Raw genomic sequence first — 25334 nt, 5'->3', positions numbered from 1 at the left:
TTGGAGACCACTCAGCTACACAGATGAGTCCAGAATTACTGCACAATGTGCTGCTGAACACCTTTGCAGTTCTTCCTCTTCTCATGGCCCTGCCCTGTTCCCCTGTTCCTGTCATACTGCTGTGTTTTTCATACCTCTTTGACTTTGTGTATGTGCTTGCACCACATTAATGAAGATCTGCTATTGTGAATCCCGACCTGACAATACAAAATAGTCATATCTCCTACATTATATAACACTGATTCTAGCATAGCTCTAATAATACCTTATTACACGATAAGTATTCATAGGTATGATTTTTCTCCTTACCAAGATTTAAGCTTCTTAAAGGCCAAATAAAAATGATTGATTTAGGGGCTTCCCTGGTGGCACAGTGGTTGAGAGTCTGCCTGCCGATGCAGGGGACACAGGTTCGTGACCCGGTCCGGGAAGATCCCACATGCCGGGGAGCGGCTGGGCCTGTGAGCCATGGCCACTGAGCCTGTGCGTCCGGAGCCTGTGCTCTGCAATGGGAGAGGCCACAATAGTGAGAGGCCCATGTACCGCAAAAAAAGATTGATTTAGGTCAATATTCTTGGCAAGCTAGGATAGTTTCAGACACATGGTAGAAACTTCAGTTTTTTTTGTTTGAATTAATAAGTTAATCTACAATCTGGATTTTCCTATTATGATATCACTTTATCCCACAAAGTAAACCACAAAACAAGGTATAGAATAGGCAGCCTATATAATATTTATGGTAAACTCTCAAAATCAACATGTTAAGAATTATTTCCCATCTCTCTCACATCACCCAATACTGATCTCTTTGGCTTGAACAGAAGTGTGCTGGCCAGGGATCCGTGTCATTCAAGGACGTGCCTGTGGACTTCACCTGGGATGAGTGGCTACAGCTGACCTGCATGCAGAGGACCCTGTACCGGGATGTGATGCTGGTCTCCGTGGGTGAGGCGTGTTCCCTGTGTAGCGCCTCAGCGTGTGCATTTGTTTCTTAGCCGCCAAAGCTTACGAGCCCTTGGTGGAGCTTTATGATATCTGCACACCTCACGGGTCAGAAATGAGTGCTGCTATTGAGCACAGAAAGAAGGCTTCTGTTCTCACGTCCCTAAATAAAGGTTCAAATGGGCACCATTATCATGTGATTCCTGAACCGGCACCTTCATTATCCTTCAGGGCCCCCGATGTCCAAGCAACTTGTCTGAAGTCTTAACCCTGTATCTCACTCACAGGGTACTGCGTCAGCAAACCAGAGGTGATCTTCAAGCTAGAGCAAGGAGAAGAGCTGTGGCCATTAGAGAGAGCATTTCCATGCCGGAGTGATCCAGGTGAGTTAGTCATTATCAGGTGAAAAAAAAAGAAGCCACTGGAAAAGCAGACCCAGATGGATTGGTCCAGAAGTTGAGACCTTTGGTGTCTGTCTCAGTACTTCTATGTAGGGGCTTCAGACCTTGGGAAGTAACTGAATGGCGAGCCAGCCTGCCTCAGATAACCTGAACCACATTTCCGTCCACCACTCTTAAGTACCAGCGCTTTCCTCTCTGGCCTGACTTTTAGGGAAGGTGACCATTCTGTGCCCAGTGTTGACCCCCTGCCTGCCTCCTGACCTTTGTTCTTGGTTTCTCCTTTCTAGTATTCATCTTCTCTCCATTTTCATGGACTATTTTCTTTTCAGTTTTCCCCGCAGGCATTTATTAATTCATTCTGCAGATATTTTTACTCTGTGCCACCCTCGCTCCTGGTGTCGGGGATACACCAATGAACAAACACTGTTCCTGAGCTCCTATAGCTTACAAGCTAGCAGGAGGAGGAGACGTGAATAAATAAGTTTACACATCCAGTGGTGATGAGAATGGTGAAAAGAACTAAAACAGGAGATAGAGAGCGGGGTGTGCTCTTGTAAAAGGTGGTTGGAGAATGCCTTTCTGATGATGTCAGCATTAGAGCAGATAAAGAAGTAAGGAGGTGAGTCATGTGGATCCTGGGGGTTCCAGGCGAAGGAACAGCCACAGGGCCAAGTTCCTGCGGCAGGAGTTTGTTGGAAGTGCTCTGAGGAAAACAGGGAGGCCGGAGTGGTGGCAGGGGAGCACCTGAGAGGGATGCTGGTGGGAGGTGACATCAGACAGGTAGCCAGGGGCCAAATGATGTGTTACAGGACACGGCGAGGGCTTTGACTTCATTTGGGGCGAGTTGTGTAGCTATTACTGGATTTCTGCAAAAGAGTATGTTTTAAAAGAATTTCTTTGCCACTATGCAGAGGAAATTGGGGACGGGGACAAGGGTGGTGGACAAAGTAAAAGCATCAAGACAGTGTGAAATGCTGGCTCCTGAAATACTGGCCACCACCACTGTTAAGGCAAATCTTAATTTATTGCTCACCCTGACAGTCTTCGTAGCATCTTGGAAAAGAGTGAACAAAGGTTATTTATGAGATTTGAGGGTATAGTTTAAAGTATATTTTTTTAATTCAGGGGCTTAATAACCTTTGGGTAAGAATTATGATTTAACAGTTTAGGATTTGTGGACAGGTCTTGGAGAATAAGTAGTATAGTATCTATGGGAAAGGTGAGAAGTTTGTTTAAAAGGGTTTTGAGGAAGCTTCTGAAATGAACAGTAAGATCATTTGCAACTTTTATTTTCCTGGGCATGAGTTTCATGGGGCAGGAAAGTCTGCCGGTAACACAGTAGAACAGTAGTCATGGTAATGCAGAGAGTAAGCTGTGTGGGTGTTGACGGTTTCAGCTCTCGACAGCAAAGAGGTGTTTGCAGTGGCTCAGATGTGAAGTGAGGGAGGGGGTAGACGTGATGAAATGTGGCTCCACGTTGAGAGAGTAGGATTTGCTGTTGGGTAGGATGTGGAGTGAGAGAACGGGGTGGGGAGCCGAGGATGACCTCAGTATTTAGTCTGAGCAACCTGCTGGGGTGGGAAGTGTTCACTGAGATGGGAAAAGTGGGGAGGAGCAGTTCGGGGCAAATTTTTTAAGAAGTGACTTTGAGAAGCGTCAGTGACTTGAGATGATTATTCAAATTTAGATGTTGATAAGGCCCTTGGACATACAGATCTGGAGTTGGAGAACAGACAGGAGTGCAGATTAAATTTGAAAGTCATGAGTTGAAAGGTGGTATGCAGACATAACTGGGCCTTGGGCAGCGGATGTGGATAGACAGGAAAAGAGGCTGCAACCCACAGCCTTACAACACGTAGGAGTCACAAGCGTAACAGAGAAGAAAACCCAGAGAGATGTCTGGAGGGCAAGAAAGGTGCTTGTCAAGAAGGACACAATGAATTTCTAGTTTGAAATTGGAAATATGAAGTCAGCGTTTTCCCCCTTTGTTCCTGTAAACCGTCTAAAACCAACTAGGAGATTGAGAAATGAGTTGCAGACTGGTATTTTGTATAAATCTGAGAAATAGCTAAACTTGAAACCATGACATAAGGGGAAGAACTGTTGAAAGCAATAAAAAATCAAGCTGGGTACAGGCACCTGGAATTGGAACCAGAGAGAGACCTCCAGGGCTGCTGACCTCAGAAAGAAATGCAAGGTGACTAGCCCTTGGTAAAACATCAGGAAGGGATTGAACAAGATTGTGGCAGGAACTTCCTTGTTACCTGCTTTGGTTCTGAGAAGCAGAGAAGTGGGATTCAGGGTGGAATCACACACATAACCCTTAACTGTGTAAAGTATTGGTCTTTGTAGCATTTGGGGGATAAACGAGACTTTGCACGTGAAAATGCCCATAGGTTTTCAGAGAGAAATAAAAAATAATCAAATACAATGTTAAGTCCTTGGTCCTAAGCAGCCAGTGCAGGATGCATGGATGTTTTCCTAAGAAAAAAAAAAGGGAGAAAGAGAAAAAAAGAAAAGGCAAAAAAAAAAAAAAAAAAAATTAGTAAGTGAAGAACACGCACCTGAAAAATATTGTCATAGATGAGAGAAATATTGTGACCAAGTATCTCACTATTAATGTTTCACAGCTTAATGAAGCAATTGCTTTTATGATTCAAAAGCACAAGGAACCATATATAAGCACTGAGGGGAGAGATGAAGAGACACAGGAGATTGTCTGAAAGCTTCCAGTGCTCAGGAATGAACTGGAAGAAACATCCTGACAGTAAAATGTGTAGAATTGGAAGGAGCACAAAGAGCTGAAAACATAGTGAGGGGCCTGGAAGAGAGGAGCACAGGAAGTGAGCAGATGGAATGGGAATCGGGGCACAGTTAAAAGGGTCACATGTGGAAGACTGGAAAAGGAGGTTCAGCATGCACACCATCCAGTCCCCCATGTGGAAAGCCAGAGATAATTGTATAGAACAAATACTTAGAGATACATTTCAAAGAAGCTTCCTGGTACGAAAGAAGACTGGAGTCTACATGAAAAGGACTAACTTACGGGAAACTAACTCAGAACTGTCACCACCATGGTGTATCCTAGGGAAGTTACTAGATTTTTAAAGAAAGAAAGGTTCTTTTTGGTCTGCAAAACCAAAGAATTAAGTCATTTAAAACTTTGTTGAGGAATATTGACAAATATAATTGTATATATTTAAAACGTACAGTGTGACGATTTGATGTACATATATTGTAGAATGGTTACCAAGATTAAGATAATTAACACATCCATCACCTTACATAGTTAACAGGTAATTTGTATGTGTGGTTTTTTTGGGGGGGGGTGTGTGAGAATGATTCAGATATATTTGCAACAGCATTCAAGGGTACAATACCATATTATTAACTATAGTCACCATGCTCTACATTAGATCCCCAGCACTTGAATTAAGTCTTTTTTCTTTTAAATTCTGGCTGTGCTCCTCGGCTTGCAGGATCTCAGTTCCCTGGCCAGGGTTTGAACCTGGGCCACAACAGCAAAAGCACTGAATCCTAACCACTAGGCCACCAGGGAACTCCCCAGTCATTTTTAAGGGGGAGAAAAAAAATCAAGTTGATCTCAGACGTCCATAATAACATTCAGTGCTTTTAAAAGCAGTGGAGAAAGAATTACAAAATCCTTAAGAACTAAAAGTAAATCCCAATAATTTTATATGTAGACAAAATGTTATTCAGCTAAAGTAACAGTAAGTTTGAACATGCAAGAATGCAGGGAAATATTGTTTTCGTGAGTTCTTTGTAAAGAATTTTCTAGAACATGAACTTTAATCAAGAAATGGTAAAGTATAAAATAGCAGAAGATTGTTTTTGAGTGCTACTTAAGTGAGAACTAAGTCTAAAATTGAAGTGGGGATTGATTATCAGGATAGAGTTAAAACATAAAGGACTTAAGATTTTAGGATTATTAGATATAAAATTTTAAAATTTGTGTGGAATAGCCACGTCCCAAAATAAACAAAGCAGTTTAGAAGGCTAAGAAAAACTACGGGGAGCTTGCCCTTTCAAATTCAGTGCTAGCTATTGGCTGTAGTGTGATATTAATGTAAGAATAAACAGATCAGGGGGCTTCCCTGGTGGCGCAGTGGTTGAGAATCTGCCTGCTAATGCAGGGGACACAGGTTCATGCACTGGTCTGGGAGGATCCCACATGCCGCGGAGCAACTAAGCCCGTGAGCCACAACTACTGAGCCTGCGCGTCTGGAGCCTGTGCTCCACAACAAGAGAGGCTGTGATAGTGAGAGGTCCGCGCACTGCGATGAAGAGTGTCCCCCACTTGCCACAACTAGAGAAAGCCCTTGCACAGAAACGAAGACCCAACACAGCCAAAAATAAATAAATTAAAAAAAAAAAATCAGAACATTTCCCAGCTGTGGTCAGAGGAAGTCCTGACTACTGAATAAAGGCACAGAGAGATGCAACATTGGTGCCTTTGAAGATGGGAGAATGAGGCTAAGAGCCAGGGAAGGCAGGGCTTAAAAAAAAAAAAAAAATAAACGGATCAGAAGATTCCAGAACTAGCTCCACACATATGGAAATCAGATATGTGAGAAACAGACAAAGGGGATGTAATTCAATAAGTGCTGTTGAGAAAATTATTCATATGGAGAAAACATTTGTCTTTTACCATTATACAGAAATCAATTTAAAAGTAAAATATATAAAACTTCTAGAAGAAAGTATAGTGGAATATGTTTATAACTATATAAAAGGGGAATATATGTACGCTCTTGATATATATGTATCATCATCTATGTACAATCCTTATGAAAGGGTTCTCAAACAGCACAAAAATACTGTTTTAGAAGAAAAAATAGATTATATTAAGAACATTCACTCATTACAAAACACCATAAAAATTCAAAATTCATGGCATAGAGTGAGAGAAGTTATTTGTAACATATATAACCAGCAAAGGCTTAATATCCAAAATACATTCATGGCTTTTCTCAAACAAATTTAAATAAGACATTATACATTATTCATTTTACTTAATTTCTGCTTCCTCCCACTGGAATGTAAACTTCATGAGAACAGGGTTTGTTTTCTTTCATGTCTGTGTTTCCACTGTCTAGGATAGTGCCAGCCACAGTTTAGCATTCAATAAAAGTTTGTTGAATAATGAACTTCTACAATTCATAAGAAAAAGTCAAACAACCCAACAGAGAAGTGGACAAAAGACATACATGAAAAGGAAACACAAGTGGGAAACAAAAACACAAATGATAAATGAGAATATCTACAACTTCATTCGTAATAAGAGAAATAAAAAGTATGACAGTGAAATAGCATTTTCTGTGCTCAAATTTGGCAAAAATTAAGACGTCTTTCAATAGCAAACAGTTTTGATCACATGATCACTCTGCTGGGAAGAGTTTGTCAAGAACTAGGTCTTACAATGTCCCTTCCCTGTACCTCATCTGTTCCTAAGAGTTAAGGTTTTCACTTTACCCAGTGACTGAAAAATTCCCACGTCCTCTATCTCCGCCTCGTCTGCCCTCTACTCTCTGCTTTACCTGAGGTGTTCTAGTCTTTTCATTGTCAGTGTGGCAGAAATTAACCCTAAAATCATTTCTTCCAAATTGTAAATCTTCTCACGTTCCTTATTTCCACTTGGGTTTTAATCCTTTTCTTCTTCCGTATCTGACAACCATGAAAAGTACCTGTAATACTGATCTGTCCATAGTTCCTCTTATTTTTAATTTTCTTTTGAAAACTGTCTTCTATAGCTTTTATTCTTACCTTCCAGTGACCTTACTTAAAACCGGAACCTTATTCTCTGATGCCTTATTTCATTCCTAACTGTAAGTATATACTTTTAAATCTAAAGCATCTGTTTCGTCTTGTTGCTGGCCTTATATAATCCTAGGGTTGTCCTCTATTACTTAAGATACCTTTTCTTAAACATATCAGTCCATATTCATCCTTTTTTGTTGATGTTACTCAAAAACTCATGGTAAGTTCCATATGATCCTCCTTCTAAATACTGCTCATACATCTTACCCACATCTGCACCTCTTCTTGAGGTTTGCCTGTCCAGATCCTTAAGAAAGGGCTTAGGACTGTGCCTGGCATGTAGTTAATGCTTGTTGTGCGTATTTTACACTTAGTTTATGTTTGAGCTCAAGTACTCACCTCTGTTTTGAAGTGCTTCTTACTCTCTCCCCTCTTAGAATTCCCATTTCACTTAGCAGCTGAGCCATAAGGAATTCAGACCTCATCATATACTGTGACACCTGAGAGCATCTGGTTATTGCTGAGGCCTTTGTCCCCATCTGGGGGGCGTCTTTTTTTTTTTAACTCTTCCTTAATTTGATGTATAGTATATAATAGATATGCTCATCTATTAATGCTGATAGATACGTTTATTCAGAAAGCATTTCCTAAGTACATAAGCCTACATCACTTACCTGTAGATTCTGATTCATAGGGTACATGGATTGACATGGGGCTATGAGAGTCTATACTCCATGTTTTGTTATTTTTTTTTATAAATTTGTTTTTATTTATTTGTTTATTTTTGGCTGCATTGGGTCTTCGTTGCTGTGCGCGGGCTTTCTCTAGTTGCGATGAGTGGGGGCTACTCTTTGTTGCAGTGCGTGGGCTTCTCATTGTGGTGGCTTCTCTTGTTGCGGAGCGTGGGCTCTAGGCGCATGGGCTCAGTAGTTGTGGCTCACGGGCTCTAGAGCACAGGCTCAGCAGATGATTGTAGACCAGTGGTTGGTCTGTTTTGACCTTGGAGCTGCAGGCAGCTTGGTTACATTGTCTTATTTGCCTTCTCTGTCCTGACTCACAGGTTGTAAGTACTCTGGTTCTTTCCAGATTTTTGTTTTATTTATATAGCTCACATTTTACACTTGTGCTAATTAACTAAAGTGGCATTTTAATTCTTCTTGCTTTGTAACACTTCTCCAAGTCCCTCTTCATTTCTATTTTTCAAGACTTTCTTGGCTTTTCCCACATTAATTCTTAGAGGCGACCTTTAGAACGGATTTACCAGGCTCCTCTCCAGAGCTTTTTGGGATTCTGATTGAATTTAAATTTAGTCTAAAGTAGCTGCCTACTGAGTGGCACTCCTAATCCCACCGGCTGGACCACTTCCCCCCAACCAGAGGCAGGGCTCAGAGACAGTTTCTGTTGGTCTTTTTCCTGTGAGTGGGCCATACTTTCTTTGCATGTTTTGTAATTTTTTGCTGAAAACTAGACATTTTAGATAACGTGGGAACTCTGGAAATCAGATTCTCCCCCTGCCCCAGGGATTTTTTGTTGTGGGTTCTTGTCGTTTGCGTCCTTATCGACTTTTCTAAACTATTTTTATAAGTCTATATCCTTCGTCATGTGTGGCCACTTAACTCTTTTTAGTTTTTGTTTTATACTGGAGTATAGTTGATTTACAATGTCATGTTAGTTTCTGGTGTACAGCAAAGTGATTCATAAAGAATATATGTATTCTTTTTCATATTCTTTTTCATTGTGATTTATTACAAGTTATTGAATATAGTTCCCTGTGCTATACAATAGGTCCTTGTTGGTTATCTATCTTATATTTAGTAGTGTGTATATGTTAATCCCAAACTCCTAATTTATCCCTCCCCCCTACCTTTCCCCTTTCGTAACCATAAGTTTGTTTTGAAGTCTGTGAATCTGTTTGTTTTGTAAATAAGCTCGTTTGTATCATTTTTTTAAGATTCCACATATAAGTGATACCATATTTGTCTTTGTCTGACTTAGTATGATAATCTCTAGGTCCATCCGTGTCGCTACAAATAGTGTCATTTCATTCTTTGTGTCTGGGTAATATTCCATTATATATATGTACCACGTTTTCTTTATCCGTTCCTCTGTTGATGGGCATTTAGGTTGCTTCCATGCCTTGGCTATTGTAAATACTGCTGCTATGAACATTGGGGTGCATTTATCTTTTTGAATTATGGTTTTCTCTGGATATATGCCCAGGAGTGAGATTGCTGGATCATAGGGTAGTTCTATTTTTAGTTCCTTAAGGAACCTCTATACTGTTCTCCATAGTGGCTGCACCAATTTACATTCCCACCAACAGTGCAGGAGGGTTCTCTTTTCTCCACACCCTCTCCAGCATTTATTGTTTATAGACTTTTTGGTGATGGCCAGTCCGATTACTGTGAGGTGATAACCTCATTGTAGTTTTGATTTGCATTTTCTAATAATTAGCGATGCTGAGCATCTTTTAATGTGCTTTTTGGCCATCTGTATGTCTTCTGTGGAGCAATGTCTATTTAGATCTTCTGCCCATTTTTTGATTGGGTTATTTTGATACTGAGCTGCATGAGCTGTTTGTATATTTTGGAGACTAATTCCTTGTCAGTGGCTTTATTTACAAATATTTTTTTCCCCATCTGTGGGTTGACTTTTTGTTGTTTATCATTTCCTTTATTGTGCAAAAGCTTTTAAGTTTAATTAGGTCCCATTTGGTTTTTTGTTTTTATTTTCGTTATTCTAGGAGGTGGATCCAAAAAGATACTGCTGCGATTTATGTCGAAGAGTGTTCTCTGCCTATGTTTTCCCTCTAAGAGTTCTATAGTGTCTGGCCTTACTTACACTTAGGTCTTTAATCCATTTTGAGTTTTTGTGTATGGTATTAGAGAATGTTCTGCTTTCGTTCTTTTACATGTAGTTGTCCAGTTTTCCCAGCACCACTTATTTAAGAGACTGTCTTCTCGTATATTCTTGCCTCCTTTGTCGTAAATTAGGTGACCATAGGTGCGTGGGTTTATTTCTGGGCTTTCTATCCTGTTCCATTGCTCTATATGTTTTTTTTTTCAGTACTATACTGTTTTGATTACTGTAGCTTTGTCAGGGCACCTGATTCCTCCAGCTCCGTTTTTCTTTCTCAGGATTACTTTGGATATTTGGGGTCTTTTGTGTTTCTGTGCAAACGTAAAAAATTTTCGTTCTAGTTCTGTAAAAAATACCATTGGTAACTTGATAGGGATTGCATTGAATCTGTATATTGTGTGGCCACTTAATTCTGTTCCATTAGCTTCCAGAGGTCAGCTGTGTTTTGTCAGCTTCTGTAAACACCTGGAGCCAAAAAAAGGGGACATTCCCCCCAGTTTTGCAGGCTGGCTGTGTTGGGCACTCCTTCAGCGCTTAGCCAGGCTGGTTCCACTCTGCCTTAGCTTTCACTTCCAGCTTACATGGAGCCTGCAGGCCAGTCCAGGTGAGAGCATAGGGACTTTTCAGGTCTTTTCTGAGCTGTGTCTCACCTGGGCACACACGATGTGCACTAGGAAGCTTTTCAAAAGCTCGTATTGCCACACACAACTCCATTTTCCAACCTGTCCCTTCCCAGGCTTCTCAATACGTCTGCTGCTCACTTTGACTGTCATCCTGCCCCCCAGGTTGCTGCCCCCACCCCCAGGACTTGTGCCTTTAAATGCCTTTGGAACCAGCCCTCTGGGAAGACTGTTCTGAGTCAAGGAAACAACAAAGGGAAGCCCTGTTACTGACTTACAGACAGCAGCCCACAGGTGAGGCCCACAAGCACAGCTCTGTGGGGTAAGGTCTCATTCTTGCCCTGCCCCCAGCAACCTGTGCCTGGGACTCAGGCTGCCATCAATCGGGCTGGTGACCGGAGATGTGGGGGACAGTGGGTGGGCAGCTTTCTCATTGCAAAGTGTTGCCCTTATCAAGCTTCCTTGGTGGTTTTAAGTCCCAGACTAGATTCTAGAGTTTTGCCAACATTGCCAGCTCATTAATTGTTCATGTTGGGGGAGGGGTACAGATTTCTCTACTCTGCCATTTTTGGTGAAATCACTTCCCGTCAGTTTTCGAGCACTTCCTGATTGCTAATACAAATGACTGTTCTACACTTAATTTTCCTAATCAGCATTGGAATAAGCTTTTACTCTTAAGAGCTCTGGTTCCATTTAGTGGAGAATAATTACAAACCAAGATCTGGGTGAACATTTTTCTTTTTCTGGGGGGGGGGGTGGCGGGCACACACATTTTTCTGAAGGTAAAATACTGCATATTTAATTAGGAATTTAATACTATTACAGTGTGCTAGTATTTATTAGGATTCTGTTGATTCCATGAATAATTTTGTTGAAAAGATTATTGTTGAAAAGATTTTGAGTGGGCTGCCTTTTACTTTCTAAGACTCACTCTTGTATTTCATCATTAGCGTACCACTAAGTTTTGGAGGAAGGCATAGGTTGCATTTTAGAAGACATGACTGCAGTTCATTTTTTGTTGGCTAATTCTGTGTAAGTGTCAGATTGGCTGCCAAGCAAAGTGGCTGAACCAAGAGATTGAAATCTCATGTACAATTCCAAACAGGGGGTCCAGGGAGGTAGGGGACCCTCCCCATCCCGTTCCATGGTGTTATCCAGAGAAAAGTTTCCCTTCAACGTATTACTTTTCCATCCCCTAAGCAGGAGTTGGCAAAATATGGATCATAGGCCAAATTTGGCCTACTGCCTCTTTTTTGTACAGCATAAACCAAAATGGTTTTTATATGTTTTAGAATAAGTTCTATCAAACACAGCCCAAGCAAGGGAAGGAGGAAAGGCAGTGAAGAACCAACTTTTAAGAATGTGACTCTTTTAAGAATGTGACTCAGCGGATGACACAGATTTCCCTAATGGGCTCCAACATAATCACCTGGCTCCACCTACCTGAAAGGTAAGTTGAGAAGTCAAATCTCCAGTGATGTGCCAGTTGAAACTGAAGGGGGAATCTCTTTCATAAACAAAGCAGGGTAACACTGCAGTACAGTCAGCAGCCCAGTTTATTACACTGAGTTCTACAAAGTGATGCAGACACTCACATGTAGAACTCTTTCATCATAACGTTTACAAGCAGCTGTGCCATTTTCCTGAAAGTTGGCTTGGGTAGAAGTTGCCAGAAAAGGCACAGGAGGCATCATTTAGGTACCTAAGCTATAAAATTCTGGCTAAAACTGAACAGAATAAAACATTATTGGGGATTTTAATTAGGGGCCTTTAGTTTTCCTGTGTGCATGTTTTCATATTTCTGGAGGAGTCCTGGGCACAGTGTTAACTGTACTACTCAGTTAAAAACATACTTATTATCAGCATTGGTTTCTGTGTGGACCCCACTGTTTCTTCATGCCAAACCCCAATTCCATCCCTTCCCCCACAGGTACTCACACTGATGAAGGTATGACCTTAAGCACATACTACTGTGGCCTCTATGAGGGTGTGTGTGTAACTTTGATGTAAACATTTTTTAGTTGCACAAAATCTCATTCCATCCATTTTTCTTTCATTCATATCTAAAAATGTTTATCAGCTGTGCTACAACAAAGCACACACTGCTAACTGCTGGACACCACCCCACTGCTTGATCCACATTTTACTCACCTCTTCTAATGACAGTCACCTAGGATATCTCAAAAGTCCTGCTGTGGTGAAATTCCCTGTATATACATCCTCCTGTGTATAGAATTTCTCTGGGATCTATCAACAGATTGGGGTACTACTGCATGATAAAGCACACATATTATTGAATTTAAAAGGTACTTCCAGGTTAGTTTCCCAGATGCCTGTATCATTTTACATATTTCCACAGTATACAAACATACCAATACATCCTTACCAGTATCTATCCATACAACTTTCTTTGGGGCGCTAGAGTGGACAGCCCAGCCAGCCACACTGAGGTGGAATAAAGAGAGGGTGACTCTCTGTTGCCTCAGAAGAGGGCCCTGGGGTTAGGAATGGTCTTCATTTTGACCTGTTTGAGAGGCCACAGAAGCATCAAATGAACCACCATTTCACTAACACTAGGAAAACTGAAAAAACAGACAAAAAACCCTGAGGGAATCTCACCTCTATGTGCCAGGAGGGGTCGACCTCCTGCTCAGCCCTTGGAAACCCCCTGGGAGTTCCAAATCTGCTCACACTCCACAGTATGAGGTAACTGTGTATAAAGAGCAAGTACTCCTGCTCTGCCCAATTCCACATTCGGTTTGCTGCTGGGTGGGGAAACAGAACCATCCCCTGTGGTGCCTTCTTTCATGAACTTAGGCCTTGCCAGGAGTAGTTAAAAACTTTTCAAATATTGCATTCCATCAAATCTAAGACAACCCATTATTTTAAGTACCTCTAAGGAAGAAAAAAAATCAGTGCCAGTTGACTCAGAACATGCTATAGATCCTAATTTCAGAGATGTAATAATATGAAAACACTGACATCTCTGAAACAATAAAGAAATCCCACGACTGCGTTACTGAAGAGGCAGTTGAGGACCACTTACATGTACAGGACCCTTTCATGTCAGGCACTCCATAAGAGAAAAAGAATGTGGTAAACCATTTAAACTTTTCAAATATTTTACTTAAAATGCATACTGTTTATTTAAGCTACTTCCCTCTAGTGTAGGAAACCTCTGCAAATATAATTTCAACAAATATAGTTGCTACACAAAACTATTATACACTCTACCAGAATTTTAATTCCTGTTATGTAGCAGACTCAAGATCATCTAGACAAATATGGTGGAAAAGTGATAAGCAACAAAAAACAGGTGCCATGAGTGACAGAAATACATGACAAGCATGGCATTTCATCTCCGTGGTAAGGGGTGAATTACTCAAATAATACAGGCTATCAGGCTAATCACTGGACAACAGAAGTAGGTCCTTACCTGACACCATATATTGTCAACAGCATGGTAGCAATGATCCATGAATAACAAATTAACCTAAACAAAATTTATGTCATGCATTACCAAAAGATAGATATACCTGACATCGTATCAGGTTCCAGAGGTTCTTAGGTCAGTAACATAATTTAGAAAAACATACACATTTAATGGTTTCAGGTTTTCTAATGCTTAAACTATTTACACCAAAATTTACAGAAAATAAGGTAATTTTGAAATCAACAGCTCAAAATAAATGATTTGCCTAAAGTCCACTTCTCAATCGCATAACTCCTACAAACTCTGTATCTTTAGTTATCCCTAAAAACAACCTAAATCAATCATCTTAAAAATAAATTTAGTCTTTCAGAAAAGAAACAGTCCAGAGGTGGAATGGCTACATGGCTGGCTGGTTCAGTGGCTCAAGAGCATTGCCCAGGTCCCAGGTTCTTCCAATCTTTCTGCTCTGCCATGTGCAAATTATATCATAATTCACTGCTGAAAGACAGAGCCAGGCATCACATTCCAGAGGAGGAAAAGTTCAACAAGGTTCCATTTCACCCAGCATGATTCCTTGAAGCTTTGAAGAAAACTTTTCCAGAAATAACCTGTCAGATGTTTCCTTTATTTGTCTAGAATGGGTCCTTGGACCACTCTAAACCAGTTGCTGGCCATGAGAAAGGGATTATCATTATTGGCTGAAACTAATCAGGATTTTTCTGTTCTGTCACGAGAAATGGATACCCAAACTTGGCCAGCCAACAATAAGGAGCGAGTGACTAGGGTGGTCACCCAAACAATGCCAGCTACAAAGCCATATGAACCCACTCTTAATCCATTCAGGAAGGAGCAAAGCACAGTGTTTAAAAATACCATTGTATCAAATAAAATTAATTCCTAGGTTACACATTATGTGTGCTCTGCACACTTACACTTAGGTAGGGATCTAAATAAAAAACCGTAGGTGGAAAAAATTAGATTAAAATGAAACTATTTTAGGTTCAGCTAAAAAACTGTACTGAGTGCAATGAGTCCTATGTTCCTCACTACAGACTTCTGGCATTAACAGTTGTAAATTATCTATGCCATTTTCTATTTTTTGCATAGATTTCTATCTCTTGCTAATTCAGATACAGTTGAAAACATTATTAAAAACACTGGCTCCCTTATGGAGACTTAGTTCATTACCAATGATAAAATGCATTTATAAATACCAGGGAAGATTACAAAAAGAAGCATACTTCTTATCTTTCAAATATTAGTTCAGTTCAGTAACAATGCATTTAAGATACTAACATAGTGGTGCTACTTAAAATGGGTCTTTACCATATGCCTTAGAAATTATTCTAATAAGAATAGGATGCCTTTTCAAACATGAGTCAAACTGAACAAACAATTCCTGTAATGCAGCATCTTAAAAAGCAAACAAACAGACCAAAACACCCTCGAAAGCATTAGTCCTACATCCTCAGGACCCACTCATATATGAGCTTAATGTTGCCATGTTGCTGTCTTGATTAGCTACCTGACAACTTTACAGCTTCTATTTACATAAGGAGCATATTTATTCACAACAGCCATCTTCTGCGGCTCCTTTTTTACAAAAAGCTTTATATTTTATCAGAAACATAACTTTCAGTATTCATAATTTCCAACAGAATATGTTCTCCACATTCCTTAAGTTGAGAGATTTTCCCTTGGTCTGAATTCCCTGATACGTGAAACAGTTTGAATCCATGATGAAACTATGTACAATTTAAGTATCAATAAATTTTTACTTTTGTCAACCCATCATGGGGCCTAGTTACAGTTGTGGTTTCCATCCTGTGAACTTCCGATTCCAAGTCTGACTATAATGCTCGAAGGCTTGTCCACACTCACCTGTGTGATCTTAGGATGGTAGGAATATTGAGGGTTCTGTGACATTAAATGAGGTGTGACTTCAGAGAAGCCTTCCCACGTCAAGTACGTTCATATTCCCTCTCCTGTGAATTCTCTGATGGCTATTGAAGGCTGATTTGTGGTAGAATTTTTTCCCACATTCGTTACATTCATAGGGCTTCTCTCCTGAATGAGTTCTATAATGTACCGTAAGGTATGACATCCGAGAGAAAGCTTTCCCACATTCGTTACATTCAAAAGGTTTCTCTCCTGAATGAATTCGATGATGGATAGTGAGATATGACATCTGAGAGAAGAACTTCCCACATTCATAACACTCATAGGCTTTCTCTCCTGTGTGTGTTCTCTGATGTCTATTAAGAGCTGAATTCTGGCAGAAGGTTTTCCCACATTCAGTACATTCATAGGGCTTCTCTCCTGAATGAATTCTGTGATGTATAGTGAGGTATGACATCTGAGAGAAGAACTTCCCACATATGTAACATTCATAAGGCTTCTCTCCTTTATGTATTCTCCGATGTCTACAAAGGGCTGAATTCTGGTAGAAGGTCTTCCCACATTCGTTACATTCATAGGGTTTCACGCCTGAGTGAGTTCTATGATGTATAGTGAGGTATGACAACTGGGAGAATAACTTTCCACATTCATTACATTCATAGGGCTTCTCTCCTGTGTGGACTCTCTGATGTCTCATGAGGGCTGAGTTCAGGTAGAAGGTTTTCCCGCATTCGTTACATTCATAGGGCTTCTCTCCTGAATGAGTTCTGTAATGTACAGTGAGATATGACAACCGAGAGAAGAATTTCCCACATTCATTGCACTCGTAGGGTTTCTCTCCTGTGTGTGTCCTCTGGTGTGTAGTCAGAGTAGACTTGCGGCAGAAACATTTCCCACACTCGTTGCACTTATAGAGTTTCACGCCTGTGTGAATTTTCTGATGGTCATTAAGTGCTGACTTCTGGGAGAAGGTTTTTCCACAGTCATGACAAACATAGGGTCTCTCTCCTGAATGTGTTCTCTGGTGTTGTGTGAGATGTGTCTTCTGGCAAAATGATTTTCCACAATAACTACATTCATAGGGCTTCTCTCCTGAGTGAGTTCTCTGATGTTGAATGAGGTGTAACTTCTGGTAGAAAGTTTTCCCACATTCAGTACATTCATAGGGCTTCTCCCCTGTGTGTGTTCGCTGATGTACAGTGAGGGTTCCCTTCTGGCAGAAGGATTTCCCACATTGGTTACATTCATAAGGTTTCTCTCCTGTATGAGTCCTCTGGTGTATAATAAATTTTGACTTTTTACAGAAGGACTTCCCACATGCATTGCATTCATAGGGCTTCACTTCCATATGAGCTCTCTGGTGCACACTGAGGTTTGACATTTGGAGAAAGGCTATTTCAGATTCGTTCCACTTGTAGGGCTTCTCCTCCATATGATTAACAAACACTGTACCCTTTTGAAAGGCTTTCTGATATTCCATATATTCAAAGGGTTTCTCTAAAATATGAATGTTCTGATAAATACTTCCTTCATTTAGAGCATAAGCCTCCCTATTTTGATTAAATTCATAAGGTTTATCTCCTGGATGAGTTTTTTCAAGCTTAACATGGAGAAGTGATTTCCCACATGCACTACATTCATCTGGCTTCATTCTTGCATAGCTTCCATCACTACTAATATATTCTGAAGTAGATTTTAAACTCTTTCCACATGAGTCACATTTACAGGATATTTTTCTTGAAGGAACAGGGTTTGTGTCCACATTAAAAGTCTTACCAAAAACATTACCTCTCTCTTCAATCAGGGTTTTGTTGTTGACAGATTCGGTTTGCCTTGAATGTTTGTCTTCATTTTCCCGGGCTCCCTCTATCAGATCATGGGCTTCCCAGTCTTCTTCTAAAAAGAGGCAAAATTAACCAATTTTTATACATCTTCCTATATAAGATATGAGATGTGATTTGTACACAAGCCATTTCTTTGTGGCACAGGTGCTAGCTTCATGGACAGATGAAAACAATTCCAAGTGTACTTTTTTCCCTTATTCTTTTGGTTTGGAATAAGCACCCACATGCACACACACAACCTCCACAATCTCCAGTGGTGAGAAAAGCTGACAAAAGCACAAGCACCGGGCTTTCCTGATGGTGCAGTGGTTAAGAATCTGCCTGCAAGTGCAGGGGACACGAGTTTGAGCCCAGGTCTGCGAAGATCCCACATGCCACAGAGCAACTAAGCCCATGTGCCACAACTACTAAGCCTGCGCTCTAGAGCCTGTGTGCCGCAACTACTGAAGCTCGCACACCTAGAGGCCGTGCTCTGCAACAAGAGAAGCCACCACAGTGAGAAGCCTGCACACTGCAACAAAGAGTAGCCTCTGCTCGCCACAACTAGAGAAAGCCCACGCACAGCAACGAAGACCCAACGCAGCAAAAACACACACAAGCACCTTTCATCTTTGCTACTTTTAAGATTTTGTTCAAAACTGGGTATAGAAGGTAAAATACAAACGTGGAGCAATGATGAGAAGACAAAAGATGCTGGGTGAATGACCAATTCTTAGATGTGAAAGGACTCACTGCAAACAGGTAAACTGATGGGGTGACAATGAGTTTAGCCACTGGACAAGGACAAGGAGGAATCAGTCTCAGGAGGTGGATCAGCACTTTACACCATGGCACTTTCACATCAGGTGGAGAGACAGATCACAGGCTAAGGCACTGTCACCTACACCGAGATGTCTGGTACCAGCAATGCTCCAGATAACGTTCAACCACAGGTCTCTGCTCCTATTGTTTCACTAAGTTTGCTGGACTTCCAGCCTTGATCCACTCAAACCCTATCTTTTAGGGTGTGTCCATGCTTAAAAAAAAATACTATTCAAGTCCTTTCTCAAGTTAATTAGCTCCATTTCCCCTTAAAGGTGAAAATAATTACTCTCCATATATTTTTGATTCAGCCTTGCATTGGAACATTAACATTCCATGTGCAATGCTGACTTTTAAATTACCCATGCATCTCTGTTCTCTTTTCTTAACCAAAACCTCTTAGAAAGTATGGCTCTATTTCCTATTTCTTTTGAACCCCTCAATAGAAATCATAGTTGTTCTTAATTTTAATCATATGGACATCTTTTGACTACCAGCAGAATATATGGGATGTCACATATTTAGAAATAAATGCCTATATCTGAATCACTTTGCTGTACACCTGAAACTAACACAACACTATAAACTGACTATACTTCAATAAAAAAAAAAATAAAATAAAATAAAAAGAAATACCTGCCTATAAATTATTTCTGATTGAATGGACAAGAAGGTTCTTTCACTGACCTGGCTCCTCAGATTATCAAAGAAATAAACGTACTATATATTACATACTATGATGAGGGGAGAGAACATGGCCTTTTCTTTATTGGATTATGGGGGGCGTGGTGTGCAGAAGCTCAAGCAAAAAATACATAATCAAATAACAGATTCCTTGATCAGACCTAGCTTTTTTTTTAAGGCATCACCATGATGAGGTGGAGTCAAAGTCAAAGAAGAGATTGGAGTGATGATTAGAGCTGGAAGTAAAAACTTCAAGGAGGGTTTGAATATTTGAGTTCAGACTTAAAGAATGTGTAATCTGGACAAATAACCCACACCCCAATGAAACAGAAGACATTTAGAAGTGTGGACCAAAGGGAGTTTATCCGGAGTTTCGGAAAACAATAGAAAATTAAAATTTCCAGGTAACACAGGGCCGATATTGGGTAATTCTTAAAGGAGGAGCAGTTTAAATTCTTTTTAGCATCAACAGGGAATTGCTGTAGGCTTACCCTATGAGACTAGTGATAAGATGGGTTAGAAAGGCAGATGAACACATCTTGCAAATCCAGTCAGAATGAAGGAGCGCCTACTGCTCCCACAGGAAACACTGAACCAGAGGACAGGGTGGACAATGCAGCATTAAACAGACAAAAACCCTCAAGACTTCAGACAGGAGGAGCCCTTTGAAGAAGTCGGGGGACAAACCACTGAAGTGCGAAGCAGATCCTTCAGAGACATTTCGGGGGGGGGGGTGGGAGGATAAATGATCCACGACTCATTTCTGTACCTCCTACTCACTCCACACCTACTCCGACACGACAGCATTCAAGGCCCTGGCCACAGAACAGTAAATAGGAGACAAGATGAAAATGGGCATTTGGAGGAAGAGGGAGATCCAAACTCCAGCAGCACTCGTCTCAGGAATGACCAGCACCTGTGCTCATGACAGCAAAGGTGAACTGAGTTTACTGGTTTATGCACAAGATGGGGGTTTGACCTCTGACCTCAAGGAAAGAGAAGTGAGAAGTGAAACTGCAGACAGAAACAAGTCTGAGGCATTTCATGGGAAAGAAGAAAAAAGGAAGGTAAAAGAATATGGAGAGTCACGAGTTATTCTCTAGTAACAGACTATGAATGCCTGAAAGCAAAAAGAATCTACGATAAGAGGTTACTGAATATGCTGTAAGAACAAGAGGATCTGAGGTTTAAGAGGAAGAAGGAAGTGAGTGGCTTTGGTTCTGGGTAGAAGCAAGCGTGGAGGAGCTCTACCAACATAAGCTTTTGTGGGGAAGGAGGAAGTCTTGGGGAGTGAGATTCGTGTAGCTACAGCACACGAGCAACTCTCCTTGGTCACTTCTAAGGCTCGGCACCATTAAAAAATTCCAGGGAAAAACACTTCTGAGTTACCGACCTCCTCACTGCCTCACTCACACACCTGGGTAACTCTGAAGTAGGAATTCTCCTCCCACTATCCATGGCTCTTCTCCTTTCTCCAACTTGGTGATAACTTCCGGTTTGATAATGTGACACCCTGTTAACAGAAATGAGAGAGAACTTGAGCCTGGCTGCTGGGCTTCCAGATCTGTCATCTAAGCAAAGGGCTGCCTTTCGAGCTACACAACAGAAGTGGCCATCTGTGCTGTACCAAAATTAGAACCTACTTGGAGGCAAAGACCAAATGCCCTCCTGCCTGGTGCCCCAGATTACTCACATTTGTCCCGTTAAATTCAAAGTTAAAGTCAGTAAGTTAGAGGGAAATCCTGTTTATCTCAGCAATTCAGAAAGCAGGCTCTCCTCACCCACAGAAACGAGGTGGCTGTAGTTCTCCAGCATCACATCCCTGTAGGTTGTCTTCTGCTCAGGGTCCAACTGCTGCCACTCATCCTGGGTGAAGTCCACAGCCACGTCCTTGAATGACACTGGCCCCTGTAATGGCACCGTGATGGGAACTGGGTGACGTGGAGAAGACTTAGGGGGACAAGAGCTCACCCAGCTCACCAAGAAAGTTAACACTGTATACTTTTACGTTATGGATCTCGTGGGAGGAAAATAAATACACTGCTATGAGTTCGTTCAGTGTACAGCAAAGAAAGAAAATATTGTCCTACACTGTGAGCCAGGAACAATCCTGGCTGTTGGGGACCTACAACAGCAGACAAAGCCCCTGCCCCCGAGGAGCACAGGTCTGAGGGCATGCGTGCCAACCCGGGATGCACTGTGCCCCTTCGCTTGGCTTCCAGACTGTTAACAGCGTGGTCCTCCTCTTACCTCCCCGGCCACTCCTTCTCAGTCTTGTTTGCTGGCTCCTCCTCTCCCCTGAGTCATCCTCAAGTTAGAGGGACCTGGGGCTCAGTTATTTTCTTTTACACTTTGCTTTGATGGTGATCCCATCTGGCCTCATGGCTTTAATTACCATCTACATATCAACATTTCCCAAATTTATATCGCCAGCCCAGGCTTCTCTCCTAAACTCCGGACACATGTGTCCCATTCCTGTCCTAAGCTTCTCCTACTGCTCACAGAAGGAGCTGAGCTGCAGTACTGGCCACACTTCCCAAAGTAACAAGCAAGCCAGGCAACACATCCTAGTTCTGTATTTTACTATGAAGATAAGCCTGGAATGGTCTGACCCTGACCTGCCAAACGAGCTGTCGGGGACAGCTGGGTCAGCTGCCCCTAATTCCCAGCTGGGGACTTGGAATCCCCACGAACACCTTCTGGGTCAGCTGCCCCTAATTCCCAGCTGGGGACTTGGAATCCCCACGAACACCTTCCAGGGGAGGAGCACACTCCTGACAAGGGACAGAGAGCTCACAAAAGAACTAGAAATCGCCACACCCAGACGTTTTAGCGTGGATCTTTTGAATAAATTCACGAACACTCACAGCAGTCATTACAAACTGTTTCCTTCTGTACCATCACCTCTGAAATAAAGATAATAATGGTACCTATCACCTAATGATACAGATCAATATCAAATGGGTTCATCCATGGAAAGCACTTAACATAGTTCTTTGGACATAAAATGCTTCTCAATGATACCTACTATTATTGTTGATAATCTAAAGTGTATCCCATTACTCGTGAAAGGAGGACAAATATGAAGCAGAAAACAGAGAAGTAAATTTAAATAACTAAATGTAATGTGGCTGTTAAGTTTATGCAATTGCCAAGAAAGGAATACAACACAGGACCAGCATGTTAAACATAAAAAAGTTCAGGTGATTTCAAAAGAACGTGGAGGGAGGAATGGTGTGGAGGAGGTTAAGGAAAAGACCACGCCAAGCTCAGAGGCCATTTAAGATGGCAACAAACTCCTGACATTGACTGAAAATCAAAGTTCTTTATGTGGAGCAATCGAAGAGGCAGGATGGGTCCTGTTAGCAAGGTCCCCTGAGATGCCAGATCACCTGACCCCCAGCTCCAGATGCAGAGACGTCCGGGACCCAGGCTTTGCTGGCCTGGGAAGGCTGAGGGTGCCCACCTGCTGACAGGACACCGGGGGATGGGGTGGGGGGTGGGGGGGTGAGCGGGGCGGGGGGAAGAGCTGGTTGCCGCCCAAGGCAGACGAGCGTCTGTGCAGAACTGCCTCGGCTCAGCCTCGAGAAGCCTGTCTCAGAAATCGACAGCAAGTCTTCCAGAAGCTCTGCCCATATTCCATTCAGGCGTCACTGGTCACACCTGTGGCTGCCCGGATGAAGACTGGGGGCCCACACGTTCACACACTGAAAGTTATTACCAAATGCAAGAGAGTGAGGGATCAGACCATGAACTACTCTCATTTTAAAGCAGAAGTAGAATCACGCACACCTTATTCTCCTTTCCGGTTCTGCATTTGTAATTTCACAAAATGTGTGATTTGTGGGGCTTTTCTAATCGCTTGTAATTTTGCCGGATGAGAAAAAAACAGCACAATAAGAAAACATTATAGTTTTCACTGGTAATGGGCATAAAAATATATGCACTGTTGCTGCTTGAAAACAGCATTCATGTGAATGTTCCAGATGATTTTCTATTTGGTGATGGGTTAAGTGGCTTGCCCACGTTCACTTTTATGTAAAGGGAAGATGAGAAAATTGCACTTTAAACTTAAAAAAATGGATGTCAGGAAACCTGGATAACAAATTAAGAAAGCAATCAGAACTGCAAATATTGAGGGGTTTTAGGTTAGTTTCAAAACACATGGGAACAACCCACGACGTATGTGTCTTAAAAGACCACTTGGTACAGTAAGATTCCACACAGACAGCCTTGTAATCCCACAACTCAGAACTGGTTACACATTTCCCACAAGCCACTTTCTCAGCGTTACGTTCACAGTGTCGGCTCACTCCCCTGCTTGGTGGCAGAGAGGACAGGTCTCCTTTCCTTTCTGAGATTCTTTTCACGAGTGGCTAGAAACCTTAAGCACTGGAATTCCATTAGAGAAAAGGAGTATTCCTCAGAGGATTGTACATGACAAAACCCCAAGAGGGCTTTAACAGCTGCGTCCCTGTGTCAGAGATCTCCCATGCATGGCTGGGGCCCAAATGACACACAACAGCGGGGGCCCAGGGGCCGCAGTCCTAGGACGCCGCTCCACAACCAAAAGGGTCCTCTCGCTCCTCAGGGAAAAAGAAAGGTGTTCCCAGACACACACAGCCTCCACAGCCAGGAAGCGAGGACCCCACCTGCCTGGCCTGTCCCAGGAGAGTGGCTGACGCACTGCCCAGAACCAGAAAGGGGAACTGAGACCCAGCAGAAAGGGAACCACGAGACCGATGCATTCCTCCCCCCTCACGCGCCTCCGCCCGCAAAGAAGCTGCACCTCAGTACTGACCAAGGAGGGTGCTCTTCAACTAGGAATCTTACCCACACAAACGTGCTGATTTTGAGAAACTTTTGAAATGCATAGTATTCAACCTCTCAAAGTAAAAAAAAAAAGTAATGAATTACATAGCAATGCTGGAAAATACAGGAAAAAGACAATAAACCTTGGAAAACAATGTTTACTAACATGACCCCAACTGGAAAAATTTAGGAACATTTAACACGACTCTGAAAGCCAATAAGACAAGGAAAACAAAACAGAACGAAACAAAACAAAACAAGACAGTATTGGGGCAGGAAGACGGGCAATGGACATGACAGGCCCTTCATACAAAAACAGAAATACACCAGTCTGAAAAGACCACAGACAGAAGGATTCCAACTACGTGACATTCTGGAAAGGGCAAAAATACACAGACAGTAACAAGATCAGCAGCTGTCGGGGGCTTGGGGACACTGGGGGGGATGAACAGGTGACCGGCACGGATGTTTCGGGCAGTGAAATGCTTCTGGGTGGCACTGCAGTGGTGGCTGCAGGTCATCACACTTGTCCAAACCTGGGCAGCAGGACACAGAGAGGGAGCCTTAATACAAACTACAGACTCCACGGGAGAGTCAGGGGTCAATGCTGAGCCATCACTGAGATGACGCGCCACACAGGCCTGAGAGGTTATCAAGGGAGGGAACCCAGAGGGACGGGCATAGGAAACTGCTGTCTGCTCGATTCTCCTGGAACCCTAAAACTGCTCTAAAAACTGTCTATCCATTAAAAAGAAGAAACAGCTTCTAAGCGTGTGAAAATACTCTCAACCTCATTCACGATTCAGAAAAACCCCAAGGGAACGTCCATACTGCTTACCGGGGCCTAGGACCAGCGGGAACACGCCGCGGCCTAGCCCCTTCCTGTCGGGCATCGCGCTGGAGCCGAGTCCCCCTGACTTGACCCACCGCACCCCACCCCGTGTTTCATGCCGTCCACGGTCTCTACACATGACATCTTTAGATCAGATGACTCACTGTCCCGATTACAAGGTTTCAGTTTCTCCACAGGATGAAACCAAAACCAGCACAGAGGGGAGGCTCTTCAGTCAACCTCAGGGTCTGCCTGCATCCACGTCCCGCTGTTCCTGACGGGAGGCCCACGTCCTAAGGAAGGAGGTCCTTACCAGCACCTCAGGAGCCTCATCCAGTCCACCTCACGCTGCTCTGAGAGCCTCGACAACCTCTGCAGCTACCCAAGTCCTGGTCACTTGAGGGCCGTCACCCTTCCCCGAGTCACTGA

The 25334-nt window shown here is 42.3% G+C and overlaps 1 protein-coding gene across 4 annotated transcripts in view; it reads right to left on the bottom strand.

Moving 5' to 3' along the window:
- Positions 1-431: 431 nt before the first annotated feature.
- The window catches only part of LOC309973746 (zinc finger protein 12), a 60130-nt gene continuing 35227 nt past the window's right edge, over positions 432-25334 (bottom strand). For 2 of the 4 annotated variants that reach the window (XR_014326836.1, XR_014326837.1), the window contains 3 exons: positions 21043-21169; positions 20679-20774; positions 12066-17828 (listed from right to left, as the gene is read on the bottom strand). Coding sequence is in view for 2 of the 4 variants with exons in the window: in XM_082858154.1 (XP_082714280.1) it covers positions 14431-14531; positions 17721-17828; positions 20679-20774; positions 21043-21169 (432 nt within the window). In the remaining 2 variants the exon portion in view is untranslated. Of the gene's footprint in view, positions 1265-12065; positions 17829-20678; positions 20775-21042; positions 21170-25334 lie in introns of those variants that run through there. The other 2 variants (XM_082858155.1, XM_082858154.1) reach the window with 2 other exon arrangements.

The sequence above is a fragment of the Leucopleurus acutus genome (genome assembly GCF_964270905.1).
Source record: "Leucopleurus acutus genome assembly, chromosome: 16".
NCBI classification, from domain to species: Eukaryota; Metazoa; Chordata; class Mammalia; order Artiodactyla; family Delphinidae; genus Leucopleurus; species Leucopleurus acutus.
The sequence above is the reverse complement of the archived record's forward strand: the minus strand, read 5'-3'. Positions and strand labels throughout refer to the sequence as shown.